The sequence below is a fragment of the Colletotrichum fioriniae genome, assembly GCF_027942845.1.
Source record: "Colletotrichum fioriniae strain IMI 355084 chromosome Unknown scaffold_2, whole genome shotgun sequence".
Taxonomy (NCBI): domain Eukaryota; kingdom Fungi; phylum Ascomycota; class Sordariomycetes; order Glomerellales; family Glomerellaceae; genus Colletotrichum; species Colletotrichum fioriniae.
Window position 1 is genome coordinate 3615326 of NW_027076838.1, and position 20060 is coordinate 3635385.

Below are 20060 nucleotides of genomic sequence, written 5' to 3' on the forward strand. Positions count from 1 at the left end.
ATACTTGACTTAGGAAGGAAGGTGTCTTTCTTGTGACTTTGCAGAATACCCTTAAGTTTGGGAAACGGAAATGGAAAAGTAGACGTTTGAATTCCCGTGTGTTGAGGAATTGATGTGAGGTGAAGCGTCGTCAAGTGAATCGACGTGATTGGCCAATGAGTGCTGACCGTCGATGTCGTGCACGGGCCATTTGAAATTTGTCCGACTGGCGATTGAAGCTCGGGAGCTCGAGCAACTTTTCCCATCACCAGGTGCACCCCATCACGCCGGCAGGACAGACATTCCCTGCTCTCCAGACACGTACGGCAACCCTTCAGGCAAACATTGCAGACTTGCTACTTGACCCGAGACTGACGAGCTTTCTCAGGATGCCACCGAGGTTACCACAACAGGCCGCGCGCGCCCTGCGCAGGCTGGCGACGACTTCAACCCCCATCACACGATCCTTCACCACCACGACCTCCTTCCTCGCCGCCCCAGCCGCCGCAAGCCTCCGTCTTCCCGCCGACTATGTTCCCGCGACGAAGCCCCCTTCCGCCCGTCCCCCCGAAACCCGCAAGTCCCAGCTCATCAGGACCTACACTTCCCTCCTCCGCACGACGCCCCTGATACTCTTCTTCCAGCACAGCAACCTGACGGCAGACGAGTGGTCCGCCGTCCGCCGCGAGCTTAACAGCGCTCTCGTCGCCGCCACGCCCGCGGGCACCAACAGCCCCCTCGACGGCCGCGAGGTCCACCTCCAGGTTCTGCGCACGCGCATGTTCAACGTCGCGCTCAAGCTGGCCGAGTTCTACGACCCCGAGGTCGCCAAGGCCAAGGCCGGCACGCGGACGGGGCCCCGCGGCCCCCTGGTACACGATCTGAGTATGGCGGCCTACGAGGCGATGAAGGATTTCGAGGTCCCCGAAGACTCGGCCTACGCGCAGATCTCGCCGTTACTGTGCGGTCCCACGGCGGCGCTGGTCTTCCCCGCCGTCTCGCCCGCACACCTCGCGGCCGCGCTCAAGATCCTGGCGCCGGGCCCGGGCAAGTTTGCGGCGCCGCCGCGGAAGAAGAACCCGGGGTACTACGAGCCCCTGTGCCAGAGCGCGCTGCAGAAGCTACTGCTCGTCGGTGGACGTGTCGAGGGTGACGTGTTTGACGTTGATGGCGTCAAGTGGGTTGGCGGTATCGAGGGCGGTCTCGACGGGCTGCGGGCGCAGCTTGTGCATATGCTCCAGAGCGCTGGGTTGGGTCTTACTACTGCTCTTGAGGGCGGAAGCAAGAGCCTTTGGTTGGCGTTGGAGGGACGGAGGACGCAGTTGGAGGACGAGGGGAAGCCTAAGGAGAGCGAGGGCGCAGAAGCGGCAAAGTCTGAGTAGAGAGTTGCTCGGGAGTATGGTGTATGATAGTGCTGTAAAAGTCTGTATTATCACGGGATACGGATCTCTACTATAGAGCTAAACTATTTGTTCATGGCATTTGAAGTTGGGCATGACTATATTTAGCAGAGTTCTATGTGAACTACTGCAAAGTCGACATTCATGGCGTTGAAGCGGATTGCCCTTCGTTGTTCCCTTCATCATCAATGATAATTATGCCGTTTATCTAACGGATACCGATGAAGCCTAGACGAATCGCCGCACATAACCGTTCAAAACGGGGGAGGCGATGTTAACGATATTTAGCAAGCTTCCTCGACACATTTTGAGGCAACATCGCCCTATTGAGTCATGGAACTGATCATAACATATTACAGTAGCACGTTCTGCATCAAATAATATTCGAGGCTAACAAACACTTACAGTTCGTCTCAGCCGCCTCAATTAAAGGCGAGTTTGACAAGAGACGAAAGAGTGAGGTGGACAGTTCAACCTGGTCGGGCCGGCAAAAGGCGGGGCGGGAGCCACTAACAACGACCGCTGCAGGTGACCTGCATGAACGCGCCGCCGAACCGGAAAAAGACCCCTAATTAAGCCTGGAGCGCGAGTTCCAGGTGTGCTCCAGCTGCCTCCACGCAGTACCTGACGCCATGGCGTTGCGCGTTTCTGAGCTTCCAAAAGTCCCCAAGCTGACGTACCTCGAATCTCGAACTTCGACAGCTCACCACCTCTGATGAACAACACCACGACAACATCAGCGTAGACTTTGTCTCGAGAACCCCGCAACCACCAGGTACAACATCGAAGCCTATGCTCCGGACCTCTACCTAGCCCTGCGAAACCCCGCGATCTCCTTCCAGCTCCCATACCACAACAACACACCAGAACAAAAGAACACCATGGACTTTGCTCCCTACCAATCCTCCCCGCCGGAGCGCGAACGAGCCCTCTCCCCGCCCCTCGCGTCGCCGCGCGCCTCGGCCGACATTCGAAGACCCTTTTCGCCGTACGGCCAGCCGTCACCCCCGCCCTTGCAACACCCGCAGCCGCAGCGCGGCTGGCAACCGAACCTGCCAGGGTCCTACCCCACGGCGGACGCACACCGGGAGGGCGTGAGCGAGTTCGATACGAGTCTGGGGATCAGACTGGACTACGAGGCTGCGCTGGCGTATTTGGCGTTTCCGCCGCTGGGTGCGATATTGTTGTTGATTGGGGAGCGGAATAGTGATTATGTGAGGTACGTTGGAAGTTGTTTTGGGAAGCTTCGAAGCTCTGGCAACAATAAGAGAGTCTTTCCGCGAGCGAGACATCTCGCAGGGCATTCGCAGTCAAAGTCCAGCTTCACAACGGGTTACTGACATCGAGCAGGTTTCACGCATGGCAGTCGGCGCTGCTGTTCACGGCCGTCATGATCTTCCACCTGGTGTTCCTCTCATGGTCCAAGTTCCTGAGCTGGTTCTTCTTCATCGGCGACCTGTTTGTCATGGTGTGGCTGGCGTTGAAGGCGTACCAAGATGCGGATACGCTAGATAGGTATGTTTTGTTGGTGGAGCGGAGAATGAGCCCGTTGCTAGGGGACATTGCGCTGACCATGTGTACTAGATTCGAGGTTCCCGTACTTGGCGCGCTGGCCAGCCGGATCCTTGATGACGAATGAAATTTGATGACTCGACGAGAAGCCTGGGGGGAAAGCAATTACTGTGTGTTGTAAGATGGCGAGGGAAGTGCCTTGATGACTTGTTGTGCATATCATATACCCTTTTAATCAGGAGAGAGAGAAGCATCTCGACCTAGGCCAGGCTGGGCTTTTAGTCTCATGGATGTACCACATTGTCTGTATGGATTATAAAAGACTCAAGTTCAAAGTGTCATGCAAAGATATTAAAAAACTGAGTAAGTAAGGTGATTCCGATAAAATAATCTCCCGTAGATGGGGGTGAGCTCAGTGACAAGGTACAGTGTTCGGGTATGTCACAGCACAGTACGATACACTGTAGCCGGATCCGGTCGGACTTTCCTCCTAGCGCTTTCCGGCCTAGCCACTGGACGCACAGGGCAACACCAGGCTGATTACGCGACTGTTGCTTGCCTTGAGGTCCAGCTCGAGCCTCACTGCCCAGTACCTCACCCACGCAGCTCCGAAGCTGTCCCTTTCTGCTCCATCACAAACCCACGACGACACACCGGTATCGACCCGACCCGACCCCATCACCAATCCTCCTCACGCTTTGACGATAGAAACGGCGAATTGTATCTTTGACGAACATCTACCTTTAATATCCCCCTCCCGTCCCCCACACACCCCGCCACCATGTCGACCCTCGAAGAGCTCGACGACCTCGATCGTCAGGACAAGAACGACAAGAGAGATGAGGGCGACAAGGACAAGAAGGACAAGAAGCCCACCAACGATGGTGATGCCGAAATGGAGGATGCCGAGAAGGAGGAAGACATCCTTGACGACGAGATCCTGAACCTTAGCACGCAGGACATCCAGACACGCAAACGGCTGCTCGAGAACGACTCTAGAATCATGCGCAGCGAGCTGCAACGGTTGACGCATGAGAAGGCGACTATGGGGGAGAAGATCAAGGAGAACCTCGATAAGATTGCTAACAATCGGTATGCTACTTGCTTCCCTCCCTCTCCCCCGACGGATGATGACGAAATGGACAACTGATATATTTCACCTTACAGGCAATTACCCTACCTTGTGGGCAACGTCGTTGAACTCCTCGATCTCGACCCTACTGCCGAGTCATTGGAGGAGGGCGCCAACATCGATCTGGATGCCACCCGCGTGGGCAAGTCCGCAGTCATCAAGACATCTACAAGACAAACCATCTTCCTCCCGTTGATCGGTCTGGTCGACCCCACCACCCTGAAGCCTGGCGATCTTATTGGTGTCAATAAGGACTCCTATCTCATTCTCGACACGCTTCCGGCCGAGTACGACAGCAGAGTCAAGGCCATGGAGGTCGATGAGAAGCCGACAGAGAAGTACACGGACGTTGGTGGTCTCGACAAGCAAATCGAGGAGCTTGTCGAGGCCATCGTCTGGCCCATGAAGGAGGCGGAGCGGTTCAAGAAGATTGGCATCAAGGCGCCAAAGGGTATGTTTCGATACCAGCAGCACCTTAGGCGAGATACTGACCATACCTATAGGTGCCCTGATGTACGGCCCCCCCGGTACCGGAAAAACGCTGCTGGCCCGAGCCTGCGCAGCACAAACCGACGCTACATTCCTCAAGCTTGCCGGTCCTCAGTTGGTCCAGATGTTCATTGGAGATGGTGCCAAGCTTGTGCGCGACTGCTTCGCCCTGGCAAAGGAGAAGGCCCCCGCGATTATCTTCATTGACGAGTTGGATGCCGTCGGTACGAAGCGTTTCGACAGCGAGAAGAGCGGTGACAGAGAAGTGCAGCGAACTATGCTGGAGCTTCTGAACCAGCTTGATGGTTTCGCATCAGACGACCGCATCAAGGTGCTGGCCGCTACCAACCGTGTGGACGTCCTGGATCCTGCGCTGCTTCGTTCAGGCCGTCTCGACCGAAAGATCGAGTTCCCCTTGCCGAACGAGGAAGCGCGTGCGCAGATTCTTAAGATTCACTCTCGCAAGATGAGGGTCGACCCCGCCGTCAACTGGGGTGAGCTGGCCCGCAGCACGGATGAGTTTGGTGGTGCCATGCTCAAGGCCGTCTGTGTGGAGGCCGGTATGATTGCTCTGCGTATGGGCAAGAACAAGATTAGCCACGAGCATTACGTGGATGCCATTGCCGAGGTGCAAGCCAAGAAGAAGGACGTGAGTGTTGAGACCTGCTGCTCCCGGATTGTTGTATGCATACTGACTCTTTGCAGACGGTCAACTTCTACGCTTAATCCATTCACGTGCTGGGTGATGCCGCTGGGTATCTGGGGTTATTGCTTCTGGCGGGAACGGGAATGCATAGAGGAGTCGAATGCGATAGACAACAACTTTGTACGATTACCACGGACACTCAAGCGGCCCTATAGGAATGGAAAGCAGGGTGATTGTGATCCCAGCAAGCAGTTTCATTGCGCGTGGTGTTCATACTCGCCATGATCGGATGTGCCTTCTGTGAATTCGATGATTGAACATGGGAAAGTGAGAGGCCTCTTGCCAAGTGGCAAATTCGACGAGGGGAACAAGGGGGAGAAGCTATCCACATTTGGAGACGATGAACTATCCTGACACCCTGACTGAAGCCTACGATAGTTATCAACGATCGACACTCGTGAGGCGACAATCAGATACGCGTTTAGCTTCATGGTCTCTCCCAAATGGATCGGCAAGCTGTCAGGAACACCTCGCAAGATATCGAAACTAAGGCTACTGCAGGTTGTAGGACCTTGTCGAGCTGAGGCCGATCTCTTTTGCGAGGCCAGCACAGGCACAGGGTTGAAGGCGAGCAGGCGTCCGAGATATGGTTGCAGGTATGCATGCTCTTCACAAGTTACGATCCTCCCCTGGCAAGCACTATGATGTGGCTGCTTACGTAGTTGCCCTCCGTTCGTCGTTTCTGGGATCCATGTTCTTTGGAGTGCTTGGGACGAACAGCCAATGATGGGGGTCAATGGCATTGATGAGGAGGAATTGGGAACTTGTGGGAGGGTGTTGCGAGCACGGCCATCGTAGCCGAGTATCTTGAGCATCGCGTATAGGAGAGTCAATGGGCTGCTATATCGTGTGGCGTTGTATACCTACCTCAGCATCGCAGTACGTTAGCTAAGTAACCCCTAGGCCTCTTCCGTGAGCCGTCTTTGGAGTATCATTGGCGGCGCATAATTTGGGGCTTTCATTACCTTTACTCTCTACATACTGTAAAGGCTAGGTGCACAATGCACACTGCAGAAAGACAGGAGATTTGAACCGTTCCCTGTAGGGTTGCCAGACCTTGGTTTTCTCTCCGAAGAGGGCTGATCCCTACCTGGTTTGGGGTCGCTTCGAGGTTCTGGGGGGGCGGTTCACTGGTGGACAGGGGATCTCAAGATGGAAGTCAAGTCCTAGCGCCCTCCCCTTTTCGTGGCTTTTTTTTTTCTTTCCCTTTTCTATTGTCATTCCTCTTTGCTCAGCAATGGTGACCGTGGTGACGACGATGCGTAGATTTGCTGTGGAAGTGGTATGAGGGCGTTGATGGTGAGGATATGGGGTGACATCGTGGGAGGCGAGTTTCTGGCGATGCCCACTCATCATCACCCAGTGTTTTCTTTCCTTGGTGACGAAGTCTGTTCAAGTCGAAGTAGACGACAAAACCGGCAAACTGCTTTGGCTATGTTTGCGGATGATGCAGGTTCAGAGTTCTAGTCTGCAGCTTTTTCGGAACCCTTTTTTTTTCTCTTTCGTTATTCTCCTTCCACGCCTTCCTAAATTGCTTCCTGCATTCACTGAATCGGTGCTGTGTATCTGGGTGTCATGGTCTCATGTTAATGACACCGTACCGTTGCGGCGGGCGTGGAGATGGGAAAAAAGAGAGGTGTTGCTGGTGTGCCCAGGTGTGCCAGTTTGTTACCGAGAGTTCGGACCATGGCCGGGGTGGATTGGAAGGGGGCGAGACCGATGACGCCACCGCGGCTGAAGGGGCGGAAAGCTGGCGGAGAGTGGAAGTTTGGGCAGATGGGAGAGTAGGTAAGAAGCTTACTCTCCCCTCCCCCCCTTTCCCCCTTGCGCCGTTTCTTACTACTGTATTCTAAGCTGCTCGATGCATTGCGTGATGGCCAAAAGTTGGCGGTAAGCCTTACAAGGTGAGACATGAGCTTTCGGCCCCCGACCTGGGGGAGAAGCCGCCGGCGGGAGGTTTAGAGGGAAAGTATCGCGGCCGGCCCCATCTGCCGCCCGGGGCTCCACGTCCGACTTCACTACGTACCTTGGGTACCTGAGTACCTTGGTACCGGGCCAGACATCAGTATGGAGTCTATGGACGAAAAGCCTGGCGGCTAAATTTCTAAATCTCTTGTTGATCGTCATAAATCATGCATTTTCTTCCCTGTTACGAGCGAGTAGTCGCTGCCGTTCATCTCGTCTTTTCCATCGCAGCTAGTGGTTTATTCCCAGTTGTCCCCATTTCATTGGACTCACAAGAGGCACCCGACACTTTCATCTATTGTTAGAACGCTTGACACGTTTTTGGCAGTCCTCTAAACAGGTCAAGATTTACCCATTGTCCAGCTGCACAGGGGAAAAGACGAGGATGCAAGATGCAGCATGTTCCTAAAAGAAAGAAGCAGCTAGTCGTGGCGTCGATGCTGATCTTCTCAGCCACGCTTGTCCTGCCGTTTGACACGAGGAGATCGTCGGCCGTTGGAAAGAAAGTAAAGAGCAGCACACAGCCAGTTGGAGGCAAAAAAAAAAGGAAAAAAGTAGTTCTTTTACTGCCCAACTCCTCAACGGTCAAGGCCGAAGCAGCATAGGGACTAAAGTTACTAGTCACCAATGGGCAGCCAGCATACGCCGAAATGACGCTCTTTTCCCCCTTCCAGAAAACCAATCATGGATGGCAGACTTCTTTCCAGGGAGTGGGTGTCACGGTGGTGTATTGTTGTGTGTGTGGTGTGAATACCGGCAGTTAAGATGCAGGGGAGCGGCACATATAGGTCGTCCTCCTCCCCGCTTTCCTCCAAGTGATGGGCTGCCCCGGTAGCCCGTAGGCGCGGACCAACGACGTCTCAAGACGTTGATGGTTTCTCGGCTTGGCTGTTTGTTAGTGCTTCTTTTGTTGGAGGTAACCCAAGACGTTGCCTTTGCTTGGCTATGCTATGATTTTGCCCAATTCCCTTTTGAATTGCCTGCCGGTGCCGTGCCGAGTGCTTCCATGCGGCTGTATTGGAATGAGGTCAGACAGACCCGGTTGAAATTGAGCGCATGGAGGACGAGTACTACCGTTTCCGAGCCTCCTCTCTCTTGTGTCGTCTCGCCACCGCGACCCAGAGAAACAGCCGCCGGGGTGACGATCTCTATTGTGCTGAGGCATGGCAATGGGTACTGCAATGCAGTGCAGCGCAAGGCGAGGCGAGGCAGCGGCTGGGTATTATCCCATCTACACCACAATCCTCGTCTCCGATCGACGCAACCCCAGGACGGATTTCTCCTTGCTCTCCACCATCGCCGCCTTTCATCCTTACGTCCCTAGCCGTATTCTATCTCGAAATCCTGTTCTGGCAGAATCCCCGAGTGCACATATGCAATTCTTGGGAGACAGGGAAGCCTGGAGGCAGCCACGGCAACCTCCCCCCGGGCCGTGACTCGAAAAGAATTCACCGACTTGGCCCGATCTGGCAACGTAGCAGCGTAGTACCTGAGGTATTGCCCGCCCATCTGAAAGCTGCAGACGGACGAGCTCGGCAAGCAAGGAACAGGGAGTCTGTTTCTGGAGGAGAGCAGAGAAGCGACTAGTGTTCCTGACTGGCCGGGGCCGGCGGCCGTTTTCTGCCATGCGAGATTGGGACTCATGCGCTGGTGTTTGCTAATGCTATGTTAATGTACACAGCATACTAGATCATCAGGTTCTGTTTCTGGATGAGGACTGCGACTTTGTGGCTTGTAAGCCCCATGTCTTTCATGTTCGAGATGATAGATCACGCCCACACGCCCCCTTTCTCATGTCTCTCTGCCATGTTCTGGAACGAGAGGTTGTCGTTGAGGTTTAGGCCTGGGTCATGGTCCTGCCTCATCGTTAGCTTTCATCTCCTTATTCTCCATGCCCTGGCGGGCTCGCCCAAGAAGTCATGGGTCCTGGTAGCGATATCTCCTCGCGTCGTCATTCTTGGTTTGAGGCTGGAACGCCATGTCACGCTGGCAGAGCAGAGGACCGAAAATGTGTGAGCCAAGCGGATCAACTGTTATTGTCGCTTCCATGGAAGCAAGTATTCCCCATATTCCATTTCGTACCTATGTCTCTCTATTCGGACGTTTACACAGACTATTCTGGAAGGCGAAAAAACAAGGAAACCCGAACGAGGACCGTTGCTTCCATGTGGAGTTCAGGTCGGCAGGACACACCCATCCTTTTTTGGCGCACCTCTCGTGCTCTCTTGCAGTAGAACCCTGCGTCAGAGCAGACCGGGGTTGCGGACAATTCACGGGCGCATCTGCAGATGCAGACGACGCAGTGCCACAGTGGCAGTCTCCCATTGTCGTGGTCTTGGGTTGGGGTGTCTGCCCGATGCTAATTTGTGCCTGCGTCGTCCGGTGACCCCAATATCTCCCAAAATACCCCCCGTCCCCGTCATCCCAAGGCTGAGGAGAGACAGAGAACCTCGTCTATCTCCGTTACTTGTCAGAAGCATCTTGCTGTGGACTGTCAGTGCTGTCTATACGCTGCTGAATTGCGGTTGCATAGTTATTCAGTAAGAGTTATCAGCTTGTGGTTCAATGGCTTGCCTTCTCGACCACTTACACGCTGCCTACCTACGAGTCTCCAGTCCTTACTCCGCCGTGGGTAACGATGGCGGCCTATGATATGAAGAAGAAGGCTGTTTGCTCGCCAAGTTAACGGCTAAGCGGCCTCAGCCGATTCAAAAGTGTGTGTGCCTATTCTACACAAAGTACCTGTGTGTGGCAACCCTCGAGAGTACCACTGGAGATTTCAGGTACCGATCCGAGTATTCCTGTTCACACCTCCATCATCCATAGCAATAGGGGGGACAGACCCCGTTCACCCGTCTCGAACCACAGAATTACCTTGCCCCTACACCGGGCTACCTCCCCTGAGCTCCCATCCTCACATTTGTCGAGTGAGGAGTCCCTGTCGAACATGAGATCGACACAAGCCGTCTTCGTCACTCCACAATCAAAGGGGGCGCAAGGGAAGGTAGGGAGGGAGGAGGGATATAGCTATCTCCCGTCTAAGACGGTAGGGGGCCATCACGATGTCACGCTGTCCAGGGATTGGGACAGAAGTTCGGGGTCGAGGCGGCGCAAGCGTGTCGTTTGTTTGGGAATCTTGGTCGGAGAGACATCGTCATCGAGACCGGAGGCCTGTGACGAAGGTCAAGACGAGTGTCTTGTCCGTGTCTTTGCAGCCGTCACGTCTTGTTCAGAATCTCTATATAAGAAAGCACGTCAGTCCCCATTGATGTCCATCTTTCTCCTCTCCACTCATCAGCTCACCACATCAAAAAGCCTCATCTACAGCTTACAACAACCACTCTTCTATTTCCCATCTACTACATAGCCAACTTACATCAAACCAACCCACCGCCAACATGAGATTCACCATCGCCCTCACCGCTCTCTTCGCCGGCGTAGCCCTCTCCGCGCCCCTTGAGGAGCGCCAGGCCGTCTACGTCCCCTGCTCCGGCCTCTACGGCACCTCGCAGTGCTGCGCGACGGACGTCCTCGGCGTCGCTGACCTCGACTGCGGCAACCCGCCCGAGGCACCTACCTCGGCCGACGAGTTCAGCTCCGTCTGCTCCGCCATCGGACAGCGTGCTCGCTGCTGTGTCCTGCCCATTGTGAGTTCTCTACGTGATGGTATCTATGATATGAGCATATTACTGACAGACGATACAGCTTGACCAGGGCATTCTCTGCAACACCCCCACCGGCGTCAGCGACTAAACGTCTCATATGGGACGTGAGCTTGAAGCCGACGATGCTTCATCACTTGATGAGAGAGCTCTTGAGTTTGAGTAACTAAGAGCCGTGAAGATTTTGTACGAGTTGAGGAGGATGTAACGGTACTCTTGATTCGATATACATGGGCAACAATTGTTATAAACACTGGGATGGGAAGGCGGCTAGGGGTTCAGGGGCGGAAAAGGCTTGGAGTCTATGAGGGCTATATAGGCTGTTTCTGGCAGCTTGTACAACACCTGTGGCTACGGAAATGAATGTTCTGTTGAAGTCGGTCGACCTTGTTGCTGGTGAACTGATTGATGTGCAAAGACCACAGCTTGTGTCAACGATTCATAGCCATCGATGTGGGAGCATACGGGCTTCACGGGAAACGACAATCTCTGGCTAAGCGGCTTCTACTATATGATAAGTAAACTGCAGCAGTACTTATCAAGGTATTTTGGTATAATTCACAAAACAGTATCATATTCTTCACTGATGCTAAGTCCGGTTCCTCGCCCATTTCACACGGAAGATGATACACACACCGTACACTCACATCGTCATCTTGGAGATTAGAATTTCATAACACCTTCACCAGCAAGCCGCTCGGAATTTCTCAAATACATTCATATTCGGATTCAAAATCCTGCGAAAGACAAGCCACTTGGGTAAGATCACTGCCGTAGGAATTGTCTGTTGACATTGACAGGACGTATAGCTCATTAGGTATACAGGCCTCAGGACGGGCAGAGTCTGTACATCAATTGACCTTACAGGCAAACAAAGTTCGCATCCATAATTCTCCGGCTCGAGATCATCTTACACGCAAAATAGAATGGGCACACTGCCTCGGAGTATGAATGAGATGGACAGCTCGAGACACAAATTTCAGGCTCTATATATCAGCTGGCGCGGCGAACAGCCGTAGTCAAAAGGGAGTTTCGCCCACTATTTCTCAGCAGAGAAACCAAAAGGAAGGAAACACTCGTTTACATCTCGATATCGGCGAGGAAGAACGGAGAATGGGCAGCTGTCAGAAAGGGCCAGCCCGCAATCGCGCCAGCAGGGAAATGGGGGCCGGAGCAATGACGATGATGGACCGTTCCAGGCCTTTTGTCGGTCTGGCAGTCTCGGTGAAGCATGTGAGTTTCCCGGTCTAAGAAAGCACTGACCGCCAGCTGGCGGCGGATTCCCCACAAAAGTAAGTAGTGCCCCGTCCGTCCCATCATCGAAAGGGAAGCACCACGGGCAAGCACCAGAAAGCACGACCGACCGGGTCACCTTGCTACCTACCTGTACGCAGTAGGTCATTGCCAAGGATCACGATGAGGAAAGAATTCGGTGCTGACAGCTGGTGGCGGTGCGGAGAAGTGGTTGATTTTTCACTCTCCAAAACCCCATCGTTGGCTGTGGTGACCGTGGGGTTAGCTCAGAGTGACATCACCGGAGCAATTGGTCCTGGGCAAGAGCCATTAGGCAGGCAGGGAGTGAGACAGAGCTCGCAGCTTCCCCGCTGGAGCTAAGAATGACGCAGGAAAGGTGTACCTCACCTTTCTTTCCCCCAAGCTCCGTCGACGTGAAAAGTGTTGAGCATTGGTCTGCAACAGCGCAAACAACATGAAGATGAAAATGAAGCCATCCTGAGTCTTTAATCCAAAACGACAATTCAAATATCTCAGTCTGATGGCATGAACGGCATAAACATGTCCCCCATATTTCCCATCAAAGTAATGGTTTCACCGTCCTGGCTCCAAACTGACCTGCAACCTTAATGTTCAGCGCTATGCACGTTGCACCGGGTACGTACCGCCCAGCCAAGCACCGCCAAACAGCCCGGACACCGCAGCGAACCCGCACCGCACCGCGTACTGTAAGGTAGGAAATCCACTAGACAGGGGGGTAGCTACGTCATGCTGAACAGAGATGAGCTTCACGGAGCTCTCTGAATGGCTGATGAGGGGAGAGCTTTTTTTTGTTGCCCTTTTCCGCATCGTCTCGGGAGCACATCATCGTGGCATGTGGCCTGTCCCGTCCGGTGCTATTGCATTGAATTGACGTGACTGCTCTGGCTGTCTGGCTGTCGACATACTGTGTTGGCCCCCATGGTCAGGCACTCAGGTAGGTAGATGACGCTCAGTTGCCTGGGGGAGCTTGGGCGCGCCAGGTTTGGATACGATACGTCTCTTCTTTCTGTATTTTGTTTGATTGTCTCAACGTCTGGCCTGTTGTCTCCAAACAAATCGAATAAGGTAGCAAGTCAAGGGAAGACTCAAGGGAAGACTTGTGCAGGTTCACCATGCAACAAGTTTACGAAAGAGCATGAGCTCCTCGCTCGTCACTCTTTTGACCGCGGCAGGTGTTTCTCGAGCCAGGCAGGTGCGACTTATATGTATATGGCAATGCACCTTACCCAGGAAGGCACCACGGGCAAGATGTGGAAAGTACGTATCACGAATGTACGTACTATAAGGTACAACCGCCCGCTCCTTCCTCCGTTCTTGAGGCCTCGAATGCCATGGCCACCGCAGCAACGAGACGACCTAGAGATGAGATGCATCCGCGGGCAAGGCACCCACGGCGCCCAAGGTCACAAATGCAGCCACAATTTCCCCCAAATTGCACCGCAGTGACGTGATAGACTCCTGCCGTGAATTAGATCATCTGTGGTCCATTGGGTGATGATTGACGCTTGAAGCTTGACGCTTGCCTTCCTTTGGTCGACTCCAAGGCCCCTTCCTCTATGTGCTCCGTAGTCTGTACGCCTCCAGCTCCTCCCTGTCGTCAACCTGCCCGCCTATTGCTTGCACATGCACCTCCACATTCATCTAGGTTCCCCGTCCACATTGCGTCTACCTACGTCTCCCCCCTGCACACACGCACGTAGCTTGCCATCCCGCCTCCCGTCGACACAACAAAAACCACCTACACCCTTGGCAACCTCTTCCCCGAGCTTAACCTTTCTGTTTCTTCCTCTCTACCTCAACATTTCTGTGATTTCCTCATCTTCTCAGTTCTTTCCGGGCCTCTTTTCTTCGTGATACCCCCATTCCTGGCTCTTCATTGGAAGACTGATCGCAAATCAACATCATGCGTTTCCTTCCCGCCGTCCTGACGGCTCTGGCTGCCCAGGGCGCCATCGCGAGCTCTTGGTTCTCCAAGGCCGGTACGTCATATTCAGCATTCATCACTTTCTTGATTTACTGGATATGGAACTGACAAACATCACTCGCAGCCTACAACAAGTGGCACGAGACGGAGCTTGAGCGCTGGCTGTCCGACCACGACATCCCCTACCCTACTCCCGCCGACCGCAAGGATCTCGAGAAGTTGATCGAGAACAACTGGAACGACTACGTTGTCTCCCCTTACAACTCGTGGGATACCGACCGTCTCCAGAACTACCTGAAGGCCAAGGGTCTCGAGACCGAGGGCGCCGCCAAGGCCAACAAGGAGTCTCTCGTTGCCCAGGTTCAGAGCTCTTGGTACGAGACGGGCGACCAGGCTCAGAACGCCTATCTAAACGTCAAGGACTGGATTTTGGACAGCTGGACCGACAGCCAGCTTAAGGCCTTTGCTGACAAGCACGGCATTCCCGGTATGTTGACAACAAATTTTGGTGCCACAAGTATCTGAGACTGACATCATTCTAGTCCCCCAGCCCCGCAACCGTGACAGCATCCTCCAGAAGGCCCGCGCCAACTACGAGACCATTGCCCAGAAGGCTGGCGAGACTGCCTCTTACCCTGGCAACTGGCTGTATGAGACCTGGTCCGGTATGTATTGACGCTCTCTCTACTGTTTATCCAATGCTAATGTCATTTGCAGAGTCTGACTTCAAGGAGTGGCTTGATACCCACGGATTCCCCGCTCCCCAGGTCACCAACGTGAGTACACGCAAATCCTAGGGCAATACCCATGTGCTAACTCGTACACAGCGTGACAAGCTGATCGCATCTGTCCGTCGCAACTCCCGTCTTGCTTCCCTCAAGGCTCAGGAGCAGGCCGCTAGCGCTTCCGCTTCTGCTCAGCAGGCCTATGCCACTCTCACCGACATGGTCATTGACGCCTGGAGCGAGTCTCAGCTCAAGGAGTTTGCCGACAAGAACGGCATCCCTGTTCCCCAAGGCACCAAGGCCAACGAGCTGAGAGCCCTTGTTCGCAAGCACCGTGCTGACTTCCTCAACTCCAACATTGCTGGCAAGGCCAACAGTGCTTTCGGTGCTGCCACCTCCAACGTCAACCAGGCTGCTGCCAAGGCTACCGACGCTGCCTCCAACGCTGCTACCGAGGCCTTCAACGAGGCTGTTGGCACTTGGTCTGAGAGCCGTCTTAAGGGTTACCTCGACTCCCGTGGCGTTCCCGTTCCTCAGGGATCTAAGACCGACGAGCTCCGTGCTCTTGTTCGCAAGAACCAGCACAAGGCCGCCACTGGCTGGAGCGCCTGGACCTACGATGATCTCTCCACCGAGAACCTTCGCAAGTACCTTGCTTCCAGCAGTGATGCTGCCGTCAAGAATGTTGCCGACAAGAAGGACGCTACTCGCGATGAGCTTGTCAACGCTGCTCAGTCTGCCTACAGCTCCGCCTCCTCTGCCGGTGGTACTTCCTACGCCTCCGTCACCAGCTACCTGTCTCAGGCCACCGAGGCGGTCAAGTCCAACTTCTTTGACACTTGGAGCGAGAGCGAGCTCAAGAGCTACCTTGACAGCTACGGTGTCAACGTTCCTCAGGGCTCCACCGTTAACGAGCTCCGCGCCTACGCCCGCAAGCAGTACACGTACTTCAAGTACGGTACCTCGACTCCTTCCGAAACTCTCTTCGCTAAGATCGCAGAGAACGCCAAGGACACCTGGAACTGGGTTTCCAACCAGATCGGCCTTGGCGCTGACGCCGCTCAGAAGAAGGCTGCCGAGTCCAAGGATAAGGTCAAGCAGGAGCTGTAAATGCTCTTCACACTTTTTAATTGATACCCATCTCGTATGAAGATGGTATTAGTGACTCACACGAGTCACACTGATGACGGATGACAAAATTTGGGGTTTCGACTTGCTTTACTAACGACTTTGCTTTGGGAATTGCCATGGTTCGGAGGGAATACCTTCAAGCCCAGGGTAACAAGGGTGATCAATATCGCACGTTTATTTAGTCTCTCCCCCCTGGGCCAGGACTGTACACTATTCGTTTAGGAATGAGCCATGAAATTAAGCATTCAAAGTATTAAGATTATCAAGATTACAATGTGACCATACTTCCCACCCATTACATCGATGCGTTTTAGCCGCCACTTTGATGATAGATAGGGCTGAATGAGATGCGGCCTCTTGAATTTGATATGCTCTCTTTTGGCTAAACCGAATCGATGGCTAATAATGTCTGATTTGTTTACCGCTTGAATGTTAGAAACTGGCGAATAGCCCGCATCGCTTGATGCACAATCGCATAATACATCACATGGTACTGGGATGGTCTGCCAGAGTAGACCTCTAAGCGGAGTTTGTCTAATAAGGACTATCCACGATGTAGTCCTCAACTAATGTTCAAAACTAAAACTTTTGGTATTTGAAAGCACTTGTCACGAACCCTCTCCATCTGCCCTTTTCTGGTATGCACGCCTCTTCTCAATGCGACCTCCCACGTAGTTATCAGAGATACACCCCCCTACGTTGCCATATCCACGTTACCTTGAGAGAACGCCCCGGACGACTCCCTCCAGGTTAGGCTTATTATCAAAGACGACTTCCTGGGATCCCCGTCTCGCCGCCGGTGCCCTTGTCCAGCCAGCGGGCGAGAAGGTCGTTGCTCTCCTTTGGCTTGACGGCGTCGTCGCGGGTGCCGACGGTGATGTGGGCGACGTTGTTTGTGCACTTCCACTGGCCTGTTGGGTCGACTAGGCGAACAACCATGGCCATGACGCGGTCGTCAAAGACCACCTACACGAGAGTTAGTCAGTCTGTCAATAAAGGGTCATGAAGGTTCCTGCTTACCCGCTCGAGCTCGACGGAGCACTCGCCCAAGGGCCGGATGTTGGCCTGGTCCTGGGTACCATTCTCCTTTTCCGCCTCGGCGAATAGGGCGAGGTACTTTGACCACAGCTCCGAGTTGTCCTTCGAACTGGCGCGGTGCATGAGCGTAACGTGGAACTTGGGCTGGACGCGGCGTGTCTGGTGGAGTTGCTTGTAGAAGCGGGAGGTGGAGGCGTCGACCTTGTTGAAGGCACCGTCGAGGACACCGCGGACCTCTTGGGACTGCACCTCGACGGACATGTACTCGAGGGGCTTCTTCTTCTTGGTCTTGGGACCACCGCCCTGCTGTTGGCCCTGGCCCTGACCCTGACCCTGCTTGTCCTTGCGGGGACCGCGGTCGGGGATATTGTGCTTGAACTCGGGCTTGTACTCGATAAAGGCAGACTGGATGGCCTTGTCGAGTTGGTCGGCGGAGGGGACCTCGGGGACGAGATTGGGGTACATGCGATGCAGCTCGGTGATGACCTTTTCGAGGTTCTCGCGGCTGCCGGCGGTGGGGTCGAGGTTGATGACGTTGTCGAAGCCGTCATCGGGTGGAGAGAAGGCGGCCAGGGGCTCGAAGCGGCTAATGAAGCCTTCCATGACGCCGAGGAACTTTGACGCGTCGGTGGCGGCATGGATGGTCTGGTGGTTATCGCCGCGGGCAATGACACGCTCCTGGGTGATGCGCCGGACCTCGTCGACGTTGGAGTTGTCGTGGGCAAAGTAGAGGGCCACAAGGCGGGCCGTCTGGTGCTGGACCTTCACATCGGTGATGATTTGTTTGCGCTCATGCTTCTGAGCGTTGTTGCGGTCGCCGATGACGACGGGGTGATCTTTGAGGAGGTCGAGGATGGCCTTTGTGAAGCGAGGCGGCCGGCCCTTGCCTGAGATGTTATCGTTCTGTACGTGGCCCCAGTTGAACAGCTGCTGGAGGGCGACAGCGATGGTAGTCTTTCCGCAGCCAATAGTGGCAATGGGGCACAGGATCACGTCTCCCGTAACGTCTGCGTTGATATTGTTGGGCCCGTCCTCAAGCTCGAGGTTAGCGGCGTCGGAGCCCTTCATGTTCTTGTAGGCGAGGAAGTCATTGCGCAGGGCAATAATGCCATGATTCTGCTGGTAGAGCTGGGCAAGCTTGGGGTCGGCCTGGAGGCGCCGGCGGGCGTAAAGCAGGTACTCCTCGGTGATCTTGATGTGCTTCTTGTAGCGGGGCGGCTTTCCGGAGATCATTGCTTTTGTGCACTCGCGCCACTGGCGGTACATGAGGTAGGGCTCCTCGAACTTGTACTTGAAGAACCAGTCGCGGTAGGGGACGGATTCCGGGTTGTAACTCTCCTTGCAGCGGATGACGAAGCCCTCGACGTCGCGGTCGCCGTAGGCGCCCGTCTCTGCTACTTCCTCGAGGAATTTCTTGACGTCGTTGACGTCGTCCATGACAATCAGGCCGACATTCTTGAAGCCCCAATCGTTGCCGAAGCTCTGAACGAGGGCGCTTGGGTAGGTGGCGAACTCGGGGAGGTTTAAGTTGATGCCGTGGATGTAGAGGCCGGCCTTGTCCGGACCGTACTCGAGGATGTGCTCCTCAAAGGAGTCGTCGCAGAGCTCGGCCACAGCAGTGGCATTCCGGTCCCGAAGTTCCCTAGCCAAGTCTTCTTTCGTCTTTCCCAGGGCAGCCAGCTGCTTCTCAATCATGCGCTCTCCAGCAGTAGCATGGCTAAGCTCAGCGTCAGCCCTATCACCCGTGGAGTGCTTGCTGCACACTAGCAGCGTACCATCCTCCAGGCCGGAAATGAAGATGATGCAGCCGTTCTCCTTGAGAGTGAGCTCGTAGGGGCCCTTTGTCCTCGGGATGATGTTTTCCCACTTTGTCTCGTTGACCTCGCCAACGTTGAAGAACTTGTCGTAGCCTCGCGTCACAATCTCATGCTCGTTTCGGCGATTCCTTGCTGTGAAGAGGCCTCTGGCGTATGTGGGCAGGCCTCTCTTCTTGTAGTCCCATTCCTGCATCTTCCAGGAGTCTACAGTGACACCGTCCTGGGAGTTCTTGACGTTGAAAGACGTCTTCTTGCAGGAGAAGCCACCGCCCTTTGACTTTGCGAACTTGTTGTAGGCCTTTGCGTCGTTCAGAGCGTGAACCATCTCTGAGACCTTTCCGGCGTCCTGGGCAACATATGGGACCTTGGGCATGACTGCCTCGGCATTCATGGCGTTTGCTGTCGCCATGGTTGTGGTAAAAGATTTCTTGAAATTGAGGGGAGATTGTCTAGAAGCGAAGAAAAGTGCCCTTCGGGCGATGAACATGGAAAAGCCAAAGAACGACGCTTGTGTTGTCCCTTTCTGTGTTGAGAAAGGAGAAGAGACAAGTTGTGTGAAGGTGATCTCACTTGACCGTCCGGCCTGAGGGTGAGATATTCGTTTGTTTTGTAGTACTTGAGAGTACCTTAGGATGTAAGCCCAATCTTTGACTAACAACCTTGAGATCGCTGAAACGGTGAAGCTAGGTCGAGTACAGGCCGCAGCAAACGCAGTACATGAGGTGAGTCACTGTTACTGCCTCGTTTGGGAAACGGGCGAGGGAAAGTTCTAACTTGGGGTCTCGATCAAGTGGCCTCAGCTCAAAGTATTGGCGTGTGGCTACACCTTGAAAGACGGGTCGTGAGATCAAGAGAGAAGAGAAGTAGAGAAAACAGAGTCCTCAGAGTAGTGCAAGTTGAACTCTCAGACGTTTGGTGGTAGTCACGCCGGGGGGAAGGAGGCCAATCGACGGGAAATGGCGTGGTGGTTTGTGCCTTCCTTAGGTTGGTTACCTGGTGTGCCTTGCACTTTCCACATTGGGGGGGGCAGTGGTCCATTGGGCAGGCGCGATGGATAAGCGCCACTGCCCCCAACGTCGTGGGATTCTTCGGGGGGCCACTGGGGCTTGGAGGGGCACAGCACAGCATCCCAAAAGGCCAAAGTCCCAGGGCCTCCAACCCCCACCACCACTACAACTTACCTCATCCAGTCTAGGTAAGCGGTAAGGCCTATCTTTTGGAGGGGTTGATGAACTTTCCAGTGTGCGTCACGCCGGGAGCTCCCCTCATCCGGCAGAAAATTTCCAACAAGCAGACACAGCAGCA

General features: G+C 54.4%; 6 protein-coding genes across 6 annotated transcripts; 5 read left to right on the top strand and 1 right to left on the bottom strand.

Moving 5' to 3' along the window:
• Positions 1 to 172: 172 nt before the first annotated feature.
• On the top strand, positions 173 to 1361 carry N0V96_002787 (mitochondrial 54S ribosomal protein uL10m; the record flags this gene model as incomplete). The annotated part of the gene is made up of 2 exons (XM_053187164.2): positions 173 to 177; positions 368 to 1361. The coding sequence occupies 2 exons, from the start codon at positions 173 to 175 to the stop codon at positions 1359 to 1361; spliced, it is 999 nt and encodes a 332-aa protein (XP_053054668.2).
• An 899-nt stretch (positions 1362 to 2260) lies between these two features.
• On the top strand, positions 2261 to 3018 carry N0V96_002788 (uncharacterized protein; the record flags this gene model as incomplete). The annotated part of the gene is made up of 3 exons (XM_053187163.1): positions 2261 to 2598; positions 2730 to 2894; positions 2964 to 3018. 3 exons carry the CDS (start codon positions 2261 to 2263, stop codon positions 3016 to 3018), a joined length of 558 nt encoding a protein of 185 aa, XP_053054667.1.
• A 654-nt stretch (positions 3019 to 3672) lies between these two features.
• On the top strand, positions 3673 to 5238 carry RPT5 (26S proteasome regulatory subunit 6A; the record flags this gene model as incomplete). The annotated part of the gene is made up of 4 exons (XM_053187162.1): positions 3673 to 3983; positions 4059 to 4474; positions 4527 to 5161; positions 5218 to 5238. 4 exons carry the CDS (start codon positions 3673 to 3675, stop codon positions 5236 to 5238), a joined length of 1383 nt encoding a protein of 460 aa, XP_053054666.1.
• Positions 5239 to 10581: 5343 nt separating this feature from the next.
• Positions 10582 to 10936, top strand: TH1 (beta ketoadipyl CoA thiolase, th1; the record flags this gene model as incomplete). Its single annotated transcript, XM_053187161.1, has 2 exons — positions 10582 to 10830; positions 10889 to 10936. The coding sequence occupies 2 exons, from the start codon at positions 10582 to 10584 to the stop codon at positions 10934 to 10936; spliced, it is 297 nt and encodes a 98-aa protein (XP_053054665.1).
• Positions 10937 to 14023: 3087 nt separating this feature from the next.
• On the top strand, positions 14024 to 15879 carry N0V96_002791 (uncharacterized protein; the record flags this gene model as incomplete). The annotated part of the gene is made up of 5 exons (XM_053187160.1): positions 14024 to 14099; positions 14169 to 14531; positions 14587 to 14709; positions 14762 to 14820; positions 14872 to 15879. 5 exons carry the CDS (start codon positions 14024 to 14026, stop codon positions 15877 to 15879), a joined length of 1629 nt encoding a protein of 542 aa, XP_053054664.1.
• A 783-nt stretch (positions 15880 to 16662) lies between these two features.
• Positions 16663 to 19164, bottom strand: trl1 (tRNA ligase; the record flags this gene model as incomplete). The annotated part of the gene is made up of 2 exons (XM_053187159.2): positions 16663 to 16866; positions 16921 to 19164. 2 exons carry the CDS (start codon positions 19162 to 19164, stop codon positions 16663 to 16665), a joined length of 2448 nt encoding a protein of 815 aa, XP_053054663.2.
• Between the last annotated feature and the right edge of the window lie 896 nt (positions 19165 to 20060).